This window comes from Micropterus dolomieu, linkage group LG01 (assembly GCF_021292245.1).
Source record: "Micropterus dolomieu isolate WLL.071019.BEF.003 ecotype Adirondacks linkage group LG01, ASM2129224v1, whole genome shotgun sequence".
NCBI lineage: Eukaryota > Metazoa > Chordata > Actinopteri > Centrarchiformes > Centrarchidae > Micropterus > Micropterus dolomieu.
In genome coordinates, this window is record NC_060150.1 from 3391550 (window position 1) to 3405216 (window position 13667).

General features: G+C 42.8%; 1 protein-coding gene across 1 annotated transcript; it reads right to left on the minus strand.

The window, feature by feature from the left end:
- Positions 1-384: 384 nt before the first annotated feature.
- On the minus strand, positions 385-13496 carry map3k2 (mitogen-activated protein kinase kinase kinase 2). The gene is made up of 17 exons (XM_046052353.1): positions 13138-13496; positions 11579-11651; positions 9589-9707; positions 9103-9143; positions 8911-9010; positions 8690-8803; positions 8459-8555; positions 8224-8354; positions 7868-7947; positions 7433-7497; positions 7013-7105; positions 6693-6932; positions 6454-6602; positions 6188-6319; positions 5712-5841; positions 5362-5539; positions 385-5079 (listed from the first exon to the last, which is right to left on the minus strand). Exons 2-17 carry the CDS (start codon positions 11631-11633, stop codon positions 4860-4862), a joined length of 1944 nt encoding a protein of 647 aa, XP_045908309.1. The 5' UTR covers positions 11634-11651; positions 13138-13496; the 3' UTR covers positions 385-4859.
- Positions 13497-13667: the final 171 nt, after the last annotated feature.

Below are 13667 nucleotides of genomic sequence, written 5' to 3' on the forward strand. Positions count from 1 at the left end.
CACATACAAATTATTGGAAACACTAAATTACAAGTGTAGTAGCTACACATGACCACTGGAGGGCGCATTATTGAAACATGATTGTAAACCCAGCAAAGTGTAAAGTTAGACACAAACTCACAATTCCGGGGAGCAATAGACAATTATTGTATTAATTTTCTTAGAAGCTCAACTTAGGTGTTCAACTTCAACAAATAAATAGCACTTTATTTGTGACCATTTACAATCATAAGATTTAGCATTAAAGATAAGGTTTAAAATAATCACACTCCTCCTCTGACATTTTTACTTTGTATATTATTATAAACCAGATTATCAGTTTGTTGCATTATTTTTAATTCATGCCTGAACAGAGATCTTTGCACGCAACACTCAACACCAAAATGTGAAATAAATATCTTTATTGTTTTCGTCATCATAATTGTTGTAATTATGAACACAGAGCTGTCGCAATACTCCAGAATTTTGCCAAATAAAACAGCAACCATTCAACGGCACCGCTGCGTCTCTCAGGACCCAACCATGCAATAAAATCTCCCATAAAAAAAAAAAAAAAAAGTAAAATAAAAAATATATATTAAAAAATTATGCGTACCACTGATATACAGATCTGATATAAACAGGCGTATTGGTCACAAACCAATTAGAATTATAAACATGGCTTCTTTTACAATACACAGAGACCAAACATGTGGGATATAAGTGGACTTTTCTTTTCTTTTTTTAAAAAAAAGGGTACATTTTCATTTTATACATTTGTACATGATTATTTTTTTTTATTACATTTTTTCATTATTATCATTATTTTTATGTTTTCACCCCCTACAGTCAGAATGCTCAAGGCATTTCGGGCGCAGTGGCCAAAGAGCACAAATTGCAGTAAATGCACGTTTACACACTCACACATTCACACATTCACACACACACACACACACACACACACACACAGGAGTGGCAGCAGTGGCTTTAGACACTAAAGAGAGAACTACAGGTGTATCTTGGCGTTTGCAGGTGATAAATACTGGTACGGAAGAGTTAATCCACGTTGGTGAACGAGGCCATCTTACGGTAATAAAAAAATTTAAAAAAAAGAAGGAGACATTACATTCGTGTATTCGAGTCATTGCTCTCTCTCTCTCACACACACACACACGCTCACAATCACACTTGTGTTTAAAAAAAAACAAACAAACAGTCTTTAAATGTGCAAAGAAAAGGTCGCTGAACTGAGCTGCGTGAGCGACAGCCGACGAGGGATCGTGAAGAAGCATCAGTGAATCAGATGCATGATGGTAGTGCGTATCAAGGTTTAACAGTGCTGGCGGCTTTTTCTGTAAGCCGCCTCAAACTCAATACAACCACTAATGATTTCAGGCGGATCCGATCAAGGGTTTTTCCTTTTCTGTAGCTTTGTTTTGACGTGTACCGTTTTTTGAAAATGCATAATCTGATCGAAGTAGTAGTTTGCTTAAGTTACCCGGACAAAGAAGAGAAGTTGTGTGGATCCATCAACTGACGCACAATTGAAATTGTATTTTTACCACAAAGCAGCGAAAGTCTGACTATTTCAGACAGGTTGAACAAGTGCCTTTAGAGAAAATCCATGAACTGTGATTCGGCGTGGGGCGACTCGTGACGATAAATCATAATCACACTGACCTCAGCGAGGAGATAAAGGCTTGATGAGCAAACGATTAACGACGACAAGTTAAAAAAAGTAATAATAAAAAGGTGCAATCAGTAAAACATGTCTCTTTAGTTGCATCTAGCGGTCGCTGCAGGGAACTACAGCAACAGCATTACAAACAGAAAATGATTTCTTTTATCATTTCCCAGAACGATTCCTGGAAAGAGCCATTTATTCATCGGTTATTAGACACTTCATTCTCCATATATGTTGAATTGAGAGCAAAATTCATATTTTTAGACGTTCAGCAATTCATTAACTGCAACTGAGAACACCATTTTACTTTTTATTACATAAGTACTAAACTACATAGTTATTTCCAGGGAAATGTGGGAAATTTTTTTCTAAAACTATAAAAATAAGGTGTTTCCGATTACCAAAAAGTGCATTACGTCTTGTACCGTACATTTTACATTACCACTAGACGCCTTTCTATCCGCCACTTTTAATTCCATATTAGCACACATCCACGTCCCCATCAAGAAGTAAACCAATCAGGTGAAGTGGTTTAGAAGTTAGAATAAGTGAGGGTTGAATCTACTCCAACACAGAAGACAGAAACCAATAAGTGCATGCTGGGTAGTTAAGTCTAGAGTTCTGAGCATACCCGACTTCTTTAAAAATACCAAATAAAAGTAACTGAAGTGACTGAACCAGCATACTGCGGCTAATTTGTGCAAAGAGCCGGTAAAATATTACTGATTGCACCTTTAACGGCAGGAACGGCTCGTCATAAAAGCCACCTGCTCTGCATCAACACCCGCGCTTGCTGCGCCTCATTGGACTCACTCCCGTCCGATTTTACCTAAATACTGCACGCGTGGCAGAAAAGCTGTTTAAATCATGTTGTTACTATCATTAAACACATCACACGCCAAGACTCGGGTTATTCTGTCAGATTAACAGTTAAGCGGTTTAAAGTGAAGACATTTCTCTACATGGATTTGTTTAATAATCAGCTCATTCCTTCTCTGCAAAGTCCCGTGTTTGTTTTGTTAAGACATTATTTAGGTTTCTGCAGCTGGTGCCTCAAAATGATCACAGAACTGTGCAGATTTAGGTGCGTAACTGGAGGTCAGATTAATAACCTTTCAATTTTGAAGACTACTGCATTAATCAGGTTAAATAAAGTCATTATTATGCATGCAAGTGGTCTGTTATGGACGTACAGTCAGACTGGGACATGATTGGTTGCTGATCACCACCAGGACAAACGGTCAACACAAGCAAAGGTGTGTCTTAATCCTGCTGTCCGGTGAGTTTACTGGTGCATAGTTATGGAGCCGGTGTGGAGGTGTGAACAGCCTCGATGCGAAAGTCATATTCAACAGACAAGACGTTTTGGAAGCTCGGATCGGGAGGAGACGCCAACGAGAGCCAAGCGAGACGCGGCACATATTGAACGGAGCGTTTGCGGTTCGGCTAAAGTGACGAGTTAATGTTGATGCATTTGATTTGGCAACGGCAGCGACCGCTGTAAAGGAACGAAGCTGTAAACGGCCTCAAGTGTGAACCTAACCCGCAGGAGTGCATGTGAGGCGCAAAAACCATAAACACAACAAAAGTGCTCCGATGTGGCCTCGACTGGAAAACATAAACAAGGTACCGATTGCAGCAGTGAAGTAATGAAGAGACACGTTACCTGCAGATGTACCAGTTGGATCAACGATGAGCAGCTAGTGAGGCAGACGGAAATGTCCGAGGCAAATAGCTCTTCAAGTATGACCACAAAATCTGTACAGCGTCATACAGCCAGAACTCTGGCCAATCAGCTGTGAGCTTCTTGCCTGGCAACACGCCTCTCCTGCCTCACTGCTCAGAGTAATCAACTGCTGTCATGGCAGAAAGTATTCTGTATAAAATATCGTCAGTCGTAAGCAACAACTGAATCGTGTTCGCAGCTTTGACTCAGATGCTTTCAAGCTGATTTGAATAACTTGAGCTACAAAAGGTCTGGTTGCTCTTCAGGAGGAAGTAAAACAGACTCATTGCACACTTCAGTTTACATCCAGCGATTGAAATGAAATATTCTGCTCAGTCATCAGTTTGAACATTTCCAGAATGTGAGCTGCTAAAACGACTGAACTTACCAACATTTATCTACAACCTCACAGCTAACCCACCTCTGCCATGACAAGAGTTCGACCAACGTGATCAGTGAATACTTTGAGAGGCAGAGGAGGAAAAGGTGCATCTCTAAAGACTGAAGCAGGAGTACCGATCCCTGCGTGAGAACCAGCACAGGAGTCTGAGGGATATTTGCTGACCAGCAGGTAGAGCACCAAAACAAGCCGAAGGAGCTGAGGTGAGATCAGCACGCTCCCTGCTCAACACCAGGAGTCTCTGTTACAGGAAAGGCAGAAACGGATTTAACGGCTGAACTGAGATCAGCTGCATTTGGGCTAACGGTTCAAAGGCAGGTTCACCTGGGAGGCAAAACAACACTGAGAACAATGGGGACTCTACCACGAACTCGAGACTCACTCCTACGCTGCGTTTAAAAACAGAAAAAAGGCACACGGCGAAGAACGAAGATGGAGGAGGAAAGAGGAGGGAAGGTAGTTCACAGACAGTAAAGCAGAGCGATCTGAAAGACGAGGGAAGGCGAGTGGAAACTGTATTCAGGGAGTGTTCTCTGCATCTGGGGTTTAGTTTCGTCTATAGCAGCGGGCCCAGGTCATCGCCATCGCTCTGGGTTTTGGCAGGAGACTACATTCTGGGGTCGGGTCAGCGAGATGGGGCGGGGCCACTCCACAGCCAGGCATCACCTCCTGTAGGTCCACAACACCGACACTATCCCACTCCAAAAAAGGTTTGAAGAGAGAGACCGTACAAACATTTAAAAAAAAAACAAAAAACAAACAGGTTTTCAAAGAGTTGTTTTTCATCGCTTCAGGAGGAAGTGCTCGCGCCCTCCTCGTTGGAGAAATTAAGGTGCAACTTGCAGAATGAAAAAATAAAAATAAAATTCATGTCCTCTATGGCAGCCTCATACAAACAGAGACAGGAGGAGCAGGTCCCCCCGCCTACACACACCCCACCTTCGTCCAGCCAGTTCCCTCAAGTCCAATATGGTTTCAGCGTGGAGGTGAAGAGGCAGGGACGCCCCATCAGGTAAGGCCGTTTCTGGCGGTTCGGCAGGCAGGCGGGGGCGGGGTTAAAGGTTCAGGGGTTAATGTACAAAGATGTGCCTCAGTAGCTCATCAGCAGAAGGCCGCTGCTTAGTCTCTACAAAGATCCGTTTGAGGAACTCTCGGCAGTGGTCCGACACGTGGACAGGCAGCACAGGGTTCGTGGGCTGGGTGGCGATCTTAAAGATGGCTGCCATGGCCTCAAACTCCGCCCACGGGGGCCGCTGTGTCAGCATCTCCACAACGGTGCAGCCAACACTCCTGAGGGTGAACCAACAATCAGGAGAAGTGGACAAAATCTCTTTGTTAATACAATTTCTTACACACATTGTATCTTTGAACAGTGTCTGTTAGTAAGTCCTTAACTGATCAGGATAGTTTTGGGGAAACCCAGGAATCCATGTAAGGTGTATTTGTTTTTGCAACCAGTGGAGTCGCCCCCTGCTGGCTGTTAAAATGAATGCATGTTTAAGGCACTTCTGCATCGACTTCACTTTTCAGACCTGGATGCAACGTCCACTTATTTCCAGTCTATGATCTTACCAGATGTCCGCCTTCCTGCCGTAGCCCTCTCCACTGATCACTTCTGGGCTCATCCAGTAGGGGGTGCCGGTCACCGACATGATGCCTGTTCCTGACAGACAGATTGTCTGCAGCCGCCGGCTGGCCCCGAAGTCTCCCAGCTTCACGTTACCCACCGAGTCACGAAGGATGTTGGCCCCTGAACAAAGAAGAGCAAGAGTCACCCAGCTGCAGCTTTCTACCTTTATATTTGAAAATGATGTATATTCCTTAATTTCCTAAGACAAAAGGTTGCTTTAAATAGAAGACTTTGTGATCCACCAAGAGCCAGTAGCAGCTCAAAGCAAAATAAAATAAACAGTCCACCTCACCTTTGATGTCTCTGTGGACAATCATGTTGCTGTGCAGGTAAGAAACCCCCTCCAGGATCTGCCGGGTGTAGCGGCGCGTCACGTTTTCCGTCAGCGCTCCGTACGACTTCAGCTGGTCCTTAATGGAGCCCTTAGGGCCAATAAAAAAAAAAATGTATATTTTAAAAATCTTTCTTCCGTTACACATTTGCATATCCTCATCTGAGCTCGTTTTTACTCTCAGATTTTTATATAATTTGAAAGAAAATGACTCCGGCTTTAATACACAACAGAGACGATGTTGAAATGTGACATCTCTTTACCCGGGGAGCTACACAAAAACAGATTTATTTCTAATTTCCAATTCAAGCGAGCAACGATGTACTGCGCAGGTCATAAAGAGGTGACTGCTCATTCTGTAAGTGATTTATTGCCATATTAAATCTTAAGCATTTACACACATTTATCTTCCCAGTAAAAAGTCAAAGAGCACTCACGCCAGGCATGTACTCCATGAAGATGGACAGCGTTCGATCCATTGTGTCTCGCAGACAGCCGTAGTACTGGACAATCCGCTCGTGGCACAAATTCTTCAGGAGCTGGATTTCACACTCCAACGCGCTCACCTCCTGAATGACAGAAAAAAAAAAATAAAACATTTAATATCTTCCTGCTGTTCTTCCATCTTTAACCCATCATACATGCACGCTCCCTGATAACTACCAGTCCCACGTGTCTGAGAAACTACAGAGCAGACTTTCACCTTGCTGGTCTCCGGACTATCCGGGTCAAACTGGACCTGTTTGACCGCCAGTTCTCGTCCAGTGTCGGCGTCATAACAGAGAAAAACCCGTCCGAAGGCCCCCTGCCCAAGGAGCTTTCCAAGACGCCAGTTGGTTGGTGCGCGTGGAGCTGGACACATGATACAACAGAGACACGGTCAAACCACTGAAAGCAGCTTGGTGCACTCGTACTGGCAAATAAAATGAACACGCGACTCACAGCGGCTGGGGGGGCTGATGTCCATTACAGACAGGGTGGGAGCGTTAGTCGGGTTGGGATTGGGTTCAATGTCGCTGCCCCTCCGCGGCCTCCTGGCGGGCCCCGGGGCCTCCTCTATGTCGGGGGTGAACACGCTGCTGCCACTGCTGGTGCTCGGCGACTGCTCGGTCGGGCTGAAGCTGACCGGCGAGCGGAAGCCGTGAATCTGCGTTCGCCGAGCTCGAGGGAAGGTCTTCCTCCCTGCCGAGCAGAGGAAGAGGAGGACAAACAATCAGGAAAATGAATTTAGTCTGGGTCATTCAGTAAGGAAAGTTACCCACCGTCACTGTAATCTTGAAGGCCGAAGGGAATGCCGTATCGTCGAGGGTACGTTCCACCTTTCCCCGACTTCTCAAACACTGGGATGTCGTACTCTAGAGAGGACGAGGAGGCAGATGAAGAAATTCATGAAGAAGGGAACAAATGAGAAATGACCACCAGCGGCTGCAGGTGGGCGGATATAATTCAATATGTTTTGACGTTTTTGTTTCAGCAATGTAACGTTAGAATTTTGGGTTTAGGGTTAAAGTCAGCTTCTCTCTATGGGTAAGATTTTGTTTAATGTGTGAGGGAAAGCTTTTTAGTGGGCCTGGATTTTATTTGTCCAGACTGAGAAGCTGAAGACCAGCAGAGTTTCATTTTCTTTTTTAATTTAACACCTATTAAAATGTTGTCTGATATGGTTTTTTTTAAACATTTACCTGGAAAGTCCTGGTGGTTGTCTGGGTAGCTCTGCGCTCGGGGCATCCTGGACTTCGGGTAGTCACTGCACAATAAGAAAACAAAAATGTGTCTTGTGGCATATTTGTGTTCTCATTGTTCCAACAGTGAAGTCCATTATGATAAGCTGGTTTGCCAGTACAGAATTGACTTGACCAAGGCCTCTGAAGTCCACAATGAAAGTCACTGTCTTCTATCTAGTCAGCTTTCACACATCTTAGAGAAACTGTACTGGTTTTACACGTTTTAGCACAGGTAACTTTGGACTTGACGTACAGACACGAGCTTTATCATGTAGGAAATGATATTAAATGACTCTTGGCCCTATTTATTTAGAATGATCAATGAAACACGAAGCTACTATCTGATGTTCCCTTAAGTATATTGTTGGATGAATAAAATGTTGAGGTGCTGACCTGTCCAGTGGGCTGTCTAAAGAAGGACAACTTCCAGACGCTGAGTTTTCTGGACTGCTCATGGACAGCGGGTCCAGCATCTAGAAGAGAAGAAAGACGCTCAGAAAAAAAGAGACTCATATGCTATCAGTCATCACATCCTGTCCCGTGTAGGGAGCCCAAATGTTATTTGATGTGAACACTATGTGGACACCCACATAGTGTTCACATCAAATGGTGGTTTCCCAGCACAGTAGCTGGTGGAAAGTTTTTCAGCTTTGCTTTGGCGCAATAACTTGTAGAAGTTGATTAAAATTAGAGCATCCAACACATCCTGACTCCTCCCTGTCTTGGTAAACACTCCTGAGTGGTGGTACCTGGTCCATGCTCTCCGGAATGAACTCTCCCTCGCTGTTGATGCTGGTGAAGGAGCCGTTCCTCGCCACCTGCTGGAGCGCGTCAGGAATATATCCTGGAGGAGGGGAGCTGCGGTCCGTCGAATGGGAGCCTTGGTTGGTCAGTGACAGAATTGAAGAGAAATATTTTTACGATTAAAGTCTAATAATTAATTGAAACAGTTTTGCGGTAGTCTGACAGCGAGACGTTAGTCACCTATCAAAGCCAGCATACTCTTCTTGTCAGCGACCCTGAATCCCGTGTTATCCAGCTCCTCGTGGGACGGCAAGAGGTCCATGTTGGAGGAAGAGTTCTGCAGAAACAAGAAAAAAATCTAACTAAAAAGACTCTGAGGACTTTGCATCTCTTCCCATCATCATCATGTCTCTGTATCTTAAGTTCAAAACGTAGGATCAAAATCAATACAGAGTTCCCCTGGAGTCTGACCTGAGAGGACATCTGGAGCACCAGGAGGATCTTCAGGCTCTTCATGTGAACGCTGCGATCCAGCAGTTCCACGGCCTTGTCAAGGTCATCCTGAGTAGTCAGTGGGATCACCAACTGCAAGAAGAAAAAACAACTTTGGTGTAGACGTACATTTTTTAGATATTCATTCAATATCGGTATTAAAAACAAGTAAAAAAAAAAAAAGTATTTTAGCTTCATACCTCGTTGTTGGTGTAGTGAAGGTCCATCGTCTGACCGAAAGCCACTTTAGCTTTCGACTTCAGGTCATCCAGCTTGACAGGTCGAGGAAACTGCAAGATCCTACAGAGAAGAAAAGCAGTCAGAGGTCAGGAGGGCGGAGCTACAGGTCTGCACTGACAGCATTAGAGTGGAGAATCTGGTCGAAGCCTCACCTCTTCTCCCCTTTGAACTCGAACTTCACTCTGACATCGTTCTGTGGGAAAGATGGTTCGAAAGATCAACGAACAGTGACGTGAGAGTCCAGACATTTCTACACAAAACACCTTTCCAAGAATCATAATACACAATATTTGATCAAGAACTTATTAAAATCCAACACCAGCCACTGAACAGTGGATATGAACTAAATTAAGAACCAGTATATTTTATTGTCTTTCCTAAGAAGCATCCATCATATCTAAACCCGTCCCCTTGTATGGATTAACTTGCTGTTGCAACATTTTGTTGCCTTGAAATTAATAGGCGCCTCTTCCCTGGAAGGCCTTTACTGTGACGCATCTGTAGAAAGCTCATCATAAAACAATAATCAGTATACTGTAAGTGTAATCAATCTAAATTAGTGATTAAAAATGTCTTTTGTTAAAGATAAGATGCGTTTTTCCGGCCAATGTCGTGTTTATTTTAAACAGAGCGGTTACCTGGTTCTTGGGCGAGGAGGCTTTGGGTTTTCCCAGATCCGACAGGAACGTGGCAGGACGGCTAGAGCGGTGCAGTTCGGCCAAGTCCTGCATGATCGAGTTCAGCGCCTCCTGTTCATCTGGAGTGAGGAATAAAAGAGGTTTTAGCGAGCGCCAAAGGAAAATCATCAGCGCCAAAAAAAACAAAACCAAACCAACACCTTTTAAATCCTCTGCGAATGGTTTTAATAGCCATTTATCAAACAACTGTTGAACAAGCAGAACATAAACTTAAATACGACATCTTTTCTTCCAGCAGTCACCTCTCCTCTCATCCACAGCCGCTGTATTTTACACATGCAGCTGGCGCTGGATTTATAAACCAGCTGCTGCGTTGGTCTAACTCAGACTGTATGGTTTGACTGTGCCTGAACGCTCCGTTACGAAGCTCGCTCTAATGACTTCCTGTTATTTCTCACGTTATTATTCTGCGCACTACGTGACGCTCACCTGTTCCCGTTCTCGCCTGCCTGCTAATCTGCGCAGGGAGAGCCTTTCATGCAGCTGTGTTCTGCTGCGTTAGTTGCTCGTCAAAGTCATTTTTTGTTAACCAACCAATCACAGCCTGGAGGAGGCGGGACATTAAGAAAAGGTTGAGGCACTACAGCAGAATTTATAAATGTTTAACTCGTCGTTCTGTATGCACAGTTTATTTTTGAGAAGTTAATTTGCATAAACAAATGACCATGTAGAGCATTTTTCTTGCAAAATAATTTAGTGACTGAAATCAACCCACAGAAACTGCTGTTTTGTCCAACTGGAATTAATATTAGGCTGCTAATGGTAAGCTATACAAGCCTGTACTCTTATCTGAAATTATAATGAATACACAAACATTAGCACTAATCAAACCTTAACCACAGTGGTGTAGGTCTGAAAATGGTTTTATTTGTGACACAGCTGAATCTCTACTAATAAACTATCTGTGGGCAGATTATCCAAATAAAGTGCAACATGTTAATATATTATTATAATAACATTATACTTTCTATTTCATGTTATATATATATATATTTTGTTTGTTTATCAAATGGTCAGAAATGACAAGGAAATGCATAGATTTCAGTCATTGCTGAACGCGTACCCATCATGCTTACTATCGCGCCAAAGGCCCATTCTGAGCAGTCTTGTATGTGTTCTTCCAGAGCCCCTCGCTTTTCCCAGTTTCTCCTTACAATACCCTAGTAGACTTAGCCATATTTAGAGCCCAACTTTGAGTCATTATTCACTCACTTCAATTGTTTTGACCTTAAGAGCATGCTCTGCTGTTTGTGAGTCACTCATTCAAGTGGTTACATCATAGCCCCTGCACCTGGCATCTTCCTTTTCTGACCTTAGCATGTTCCTATTAACCCCAGACTCCCTGCTGATGGGGGAGAGGGGATTCCCCTGGGCTTTACTTAGCCAGAGGGCCACAGCAGCCACTGGCACACCACTTTGTTTAAATATAATAAAAAGATTATATGAATATTCTAATAAAATTATATATAGCATGCATATATGTGTTTGTCTAATAATAAAACATACTGATATTTATAATATCCAAACTTAATACAAGAGGCAACTTATAGGCACATTTAGATATAATCATTACCTTAACTTTTGGCCTATATGTACATAATTACTGTTATATTGGAAACTAATTTATAACACAACTTAGCCTTAATTTTTGTTTCTACAGGAGCATAAATATACACTTGTTATTTCTATATGGTTTGAGAGTCTTGACTTGATACAAACAACAGAATAATATTTTCTGCAGTTCTCTTGCAAACATGTTTTGAAAAAAACATGCTATTTGCATTTAAGTACACAACACATCTACTGTCAAGGAAACATTGTTCAGGGAGAAAAAAAAAAAAAGCATTTCTTGGTTGGTAGGTTTGACACAAGAGGAAGGCGGCTTACTACCAAAAAGTAACACTCTCTTAAAATACACAAACACACATACCCATCATCATGGCACGGCGATTGACCCAGGAGGCCAGGAAAGAGGATTCTCCCATCAAAGGGATCCCTTTCTCCTGCAACAACAAAAAATTACAACATAAATCCTGACATGCAGCTGATCTAACACAACTTAACAAGCTGCTGACTGATCAGCAGATCTGTGACTCTCTCTCCTACAGAGAGCTGGAAAAACCCCACCCCTACAGTCACCAGCAGCTTAAGTTTGACCATCAAGTTCAAGTGACCATCAATAATGCAATATAATTTTCCTCAGTAACAATATGCAAGTGTTCAACAAATGTTTGATTTAATTCATTTGAATCACGATCGAATTAGCACTTTTTCTATTCAGATATTTACATTGTTGAGGAAAAGATTTTACTTAATTTTACTCATGTATATTTGGAAAAGATCTGATCATAATTGTTTCAAATGTTCTACATCAGATTTCTTAAATGATCCACTGTTTGGCATCAAGTTTTTGTTCTGACCATAAAGAAAAGTTTAAAACCACAATCAACAAAACAGAAAAACGTGGATTTGGAGAATTGGTACATTGGTCCTACTTCAGAGCTTCTATTGTTTTTGAAATATTCTTGATTCTGTAATGTGAAAGCATTATAATGTAGCTGCTTTGTCGAGGTGGAGCAAATTTAAACTACTTTATAAAACTGCTGTGCAGTGTATATAGATATATATTAAACTGATAATAAAAAATAATAATTAGCCATTCCTCTACCATCTTTTGGGAAATACTTACAGTTATCAATAAATATGGTCTCCAGCGTTTCTTTTGCATAATCATCACTGACACATTTAAGTGTCAGATATAGTTTAAGTCGTGATGTTGTTACTCAGCAACACAACAGACAAAGACTGTTTCATAGCACAGTGAGTCTGGAAATTAAAGTCCGGACAGGCAAGATGGCCTCTGCTTATGAGGAGCTGATCAAATATTGCTGACGAGAGTCTATGATCATCATTTATTGATCACTGTCTGCGAGTGACGTAAAATCTGACAACTCCATCACGTTGATAAAGTGGGCTGTGACAGCAACTTTAGCTTAGCACTTAACATTTTTCAAACAACATCATAACATCCTTTGCAAACCACCGTGGCGAGCTGACTGGCCCATTAGCACTAATGTCGGAATGGTCACCGTAACGTTGACACCAAAAACACTGTTATGGCCCTCTGTGGGAGATAATTAGCTTCAAATTAACTTGTTAGCGTTAGCTCAGTAGCTTCGCATGCTAAACATCGACTAACAACTGTTGCTAGCCAATTTGGCATTACGAGCTAAGCTAAGTCGTGCATAGTGAATAATGTGTCATCTTGAAATATAACCGAAACACAGAGCTGGCTACTCATATCTTGCTGATAAGAGAAGCTAAGTGGCTAATGTGCAGCTAGCTGTCAGGCCAGGGAAGTTGACTAGCTAAGCAAAGGCTAAAGTTAACTAGCCGCATAGCAGCTATCCATTAACGGCCGTGAAATGCAACCGTTAGACGAGCAAATGAAAAGGTTTGAAGCAGTCGGTTTCGTCTGTATTATCTTACCTGGTGGCTTGGCTAGATCTGTATTCACTTCCTCATCCACAGGGCCGGTGACAGGAGCCCCGGGCCCCGCGGAGAGCCGCAGGAGGAAGCAGAAGTTTGGCAGTCCGCTCCCAACTTCACTCGAGTCCTGCTGGGCCACGACGACGACGACGACGACGAGGCCCCGACGGCTGTCAGTTTAACCCGCTGGATCTTTCCCGGCACACAAATGACGAGCTAAAGGTTAATCCAGCAAAGTAGCTCCGTGTCTGTGCGGTCGTAAAAAGGCAAAGTTAATCGACAGCTTTCATTCTGTTGCACTTTACAACCTGGTGGACGGTCGCTACGCTCGCTGTAGCCAACGGGTAAAGAACTAACGGCTACCGGAAGTGTGAGGATTTTTCTGACAAAATAAAATCCCACAATGTTTTTGCCCATAGCGGCTATGGGGAAAAGCCCTAGTTACGTGTTTTTAATTTTATTTTGACAGTCAAACACTGGAAATGCTATTTTTCATTTTGCCGTACTTGACAGGTCTTAACCCGCAAACC

What these genes read in the sequence shown, in the direction of transcription:
- map3k2 (XM_046052353.1), bottom strand. Translation starts at nt 11,633, where the DNA reads ATGGGAGAATCCTCTTTCCTGGCCTCCTGGGTCAATCGCCGTGCCATG. An exon ending in CAACCACCAGGACTTTCCAG is followed by an intron (nt 7,106 to 7,432) that starts GTAAATGTTTAA and finishes CGTCCTCTCTAG; the next exon opens with AGTACGACATCCCAGTGTTT. An exon ending in ATAGTCCGGAGACCAGCAAG is followed by an intron (nt 6,320 to 6,453) that starts GTGAAAGTCTGC and finishes TCTGTCATTCAG; the next exon opens with GAGGTGAGCGCGTTGGAGTG.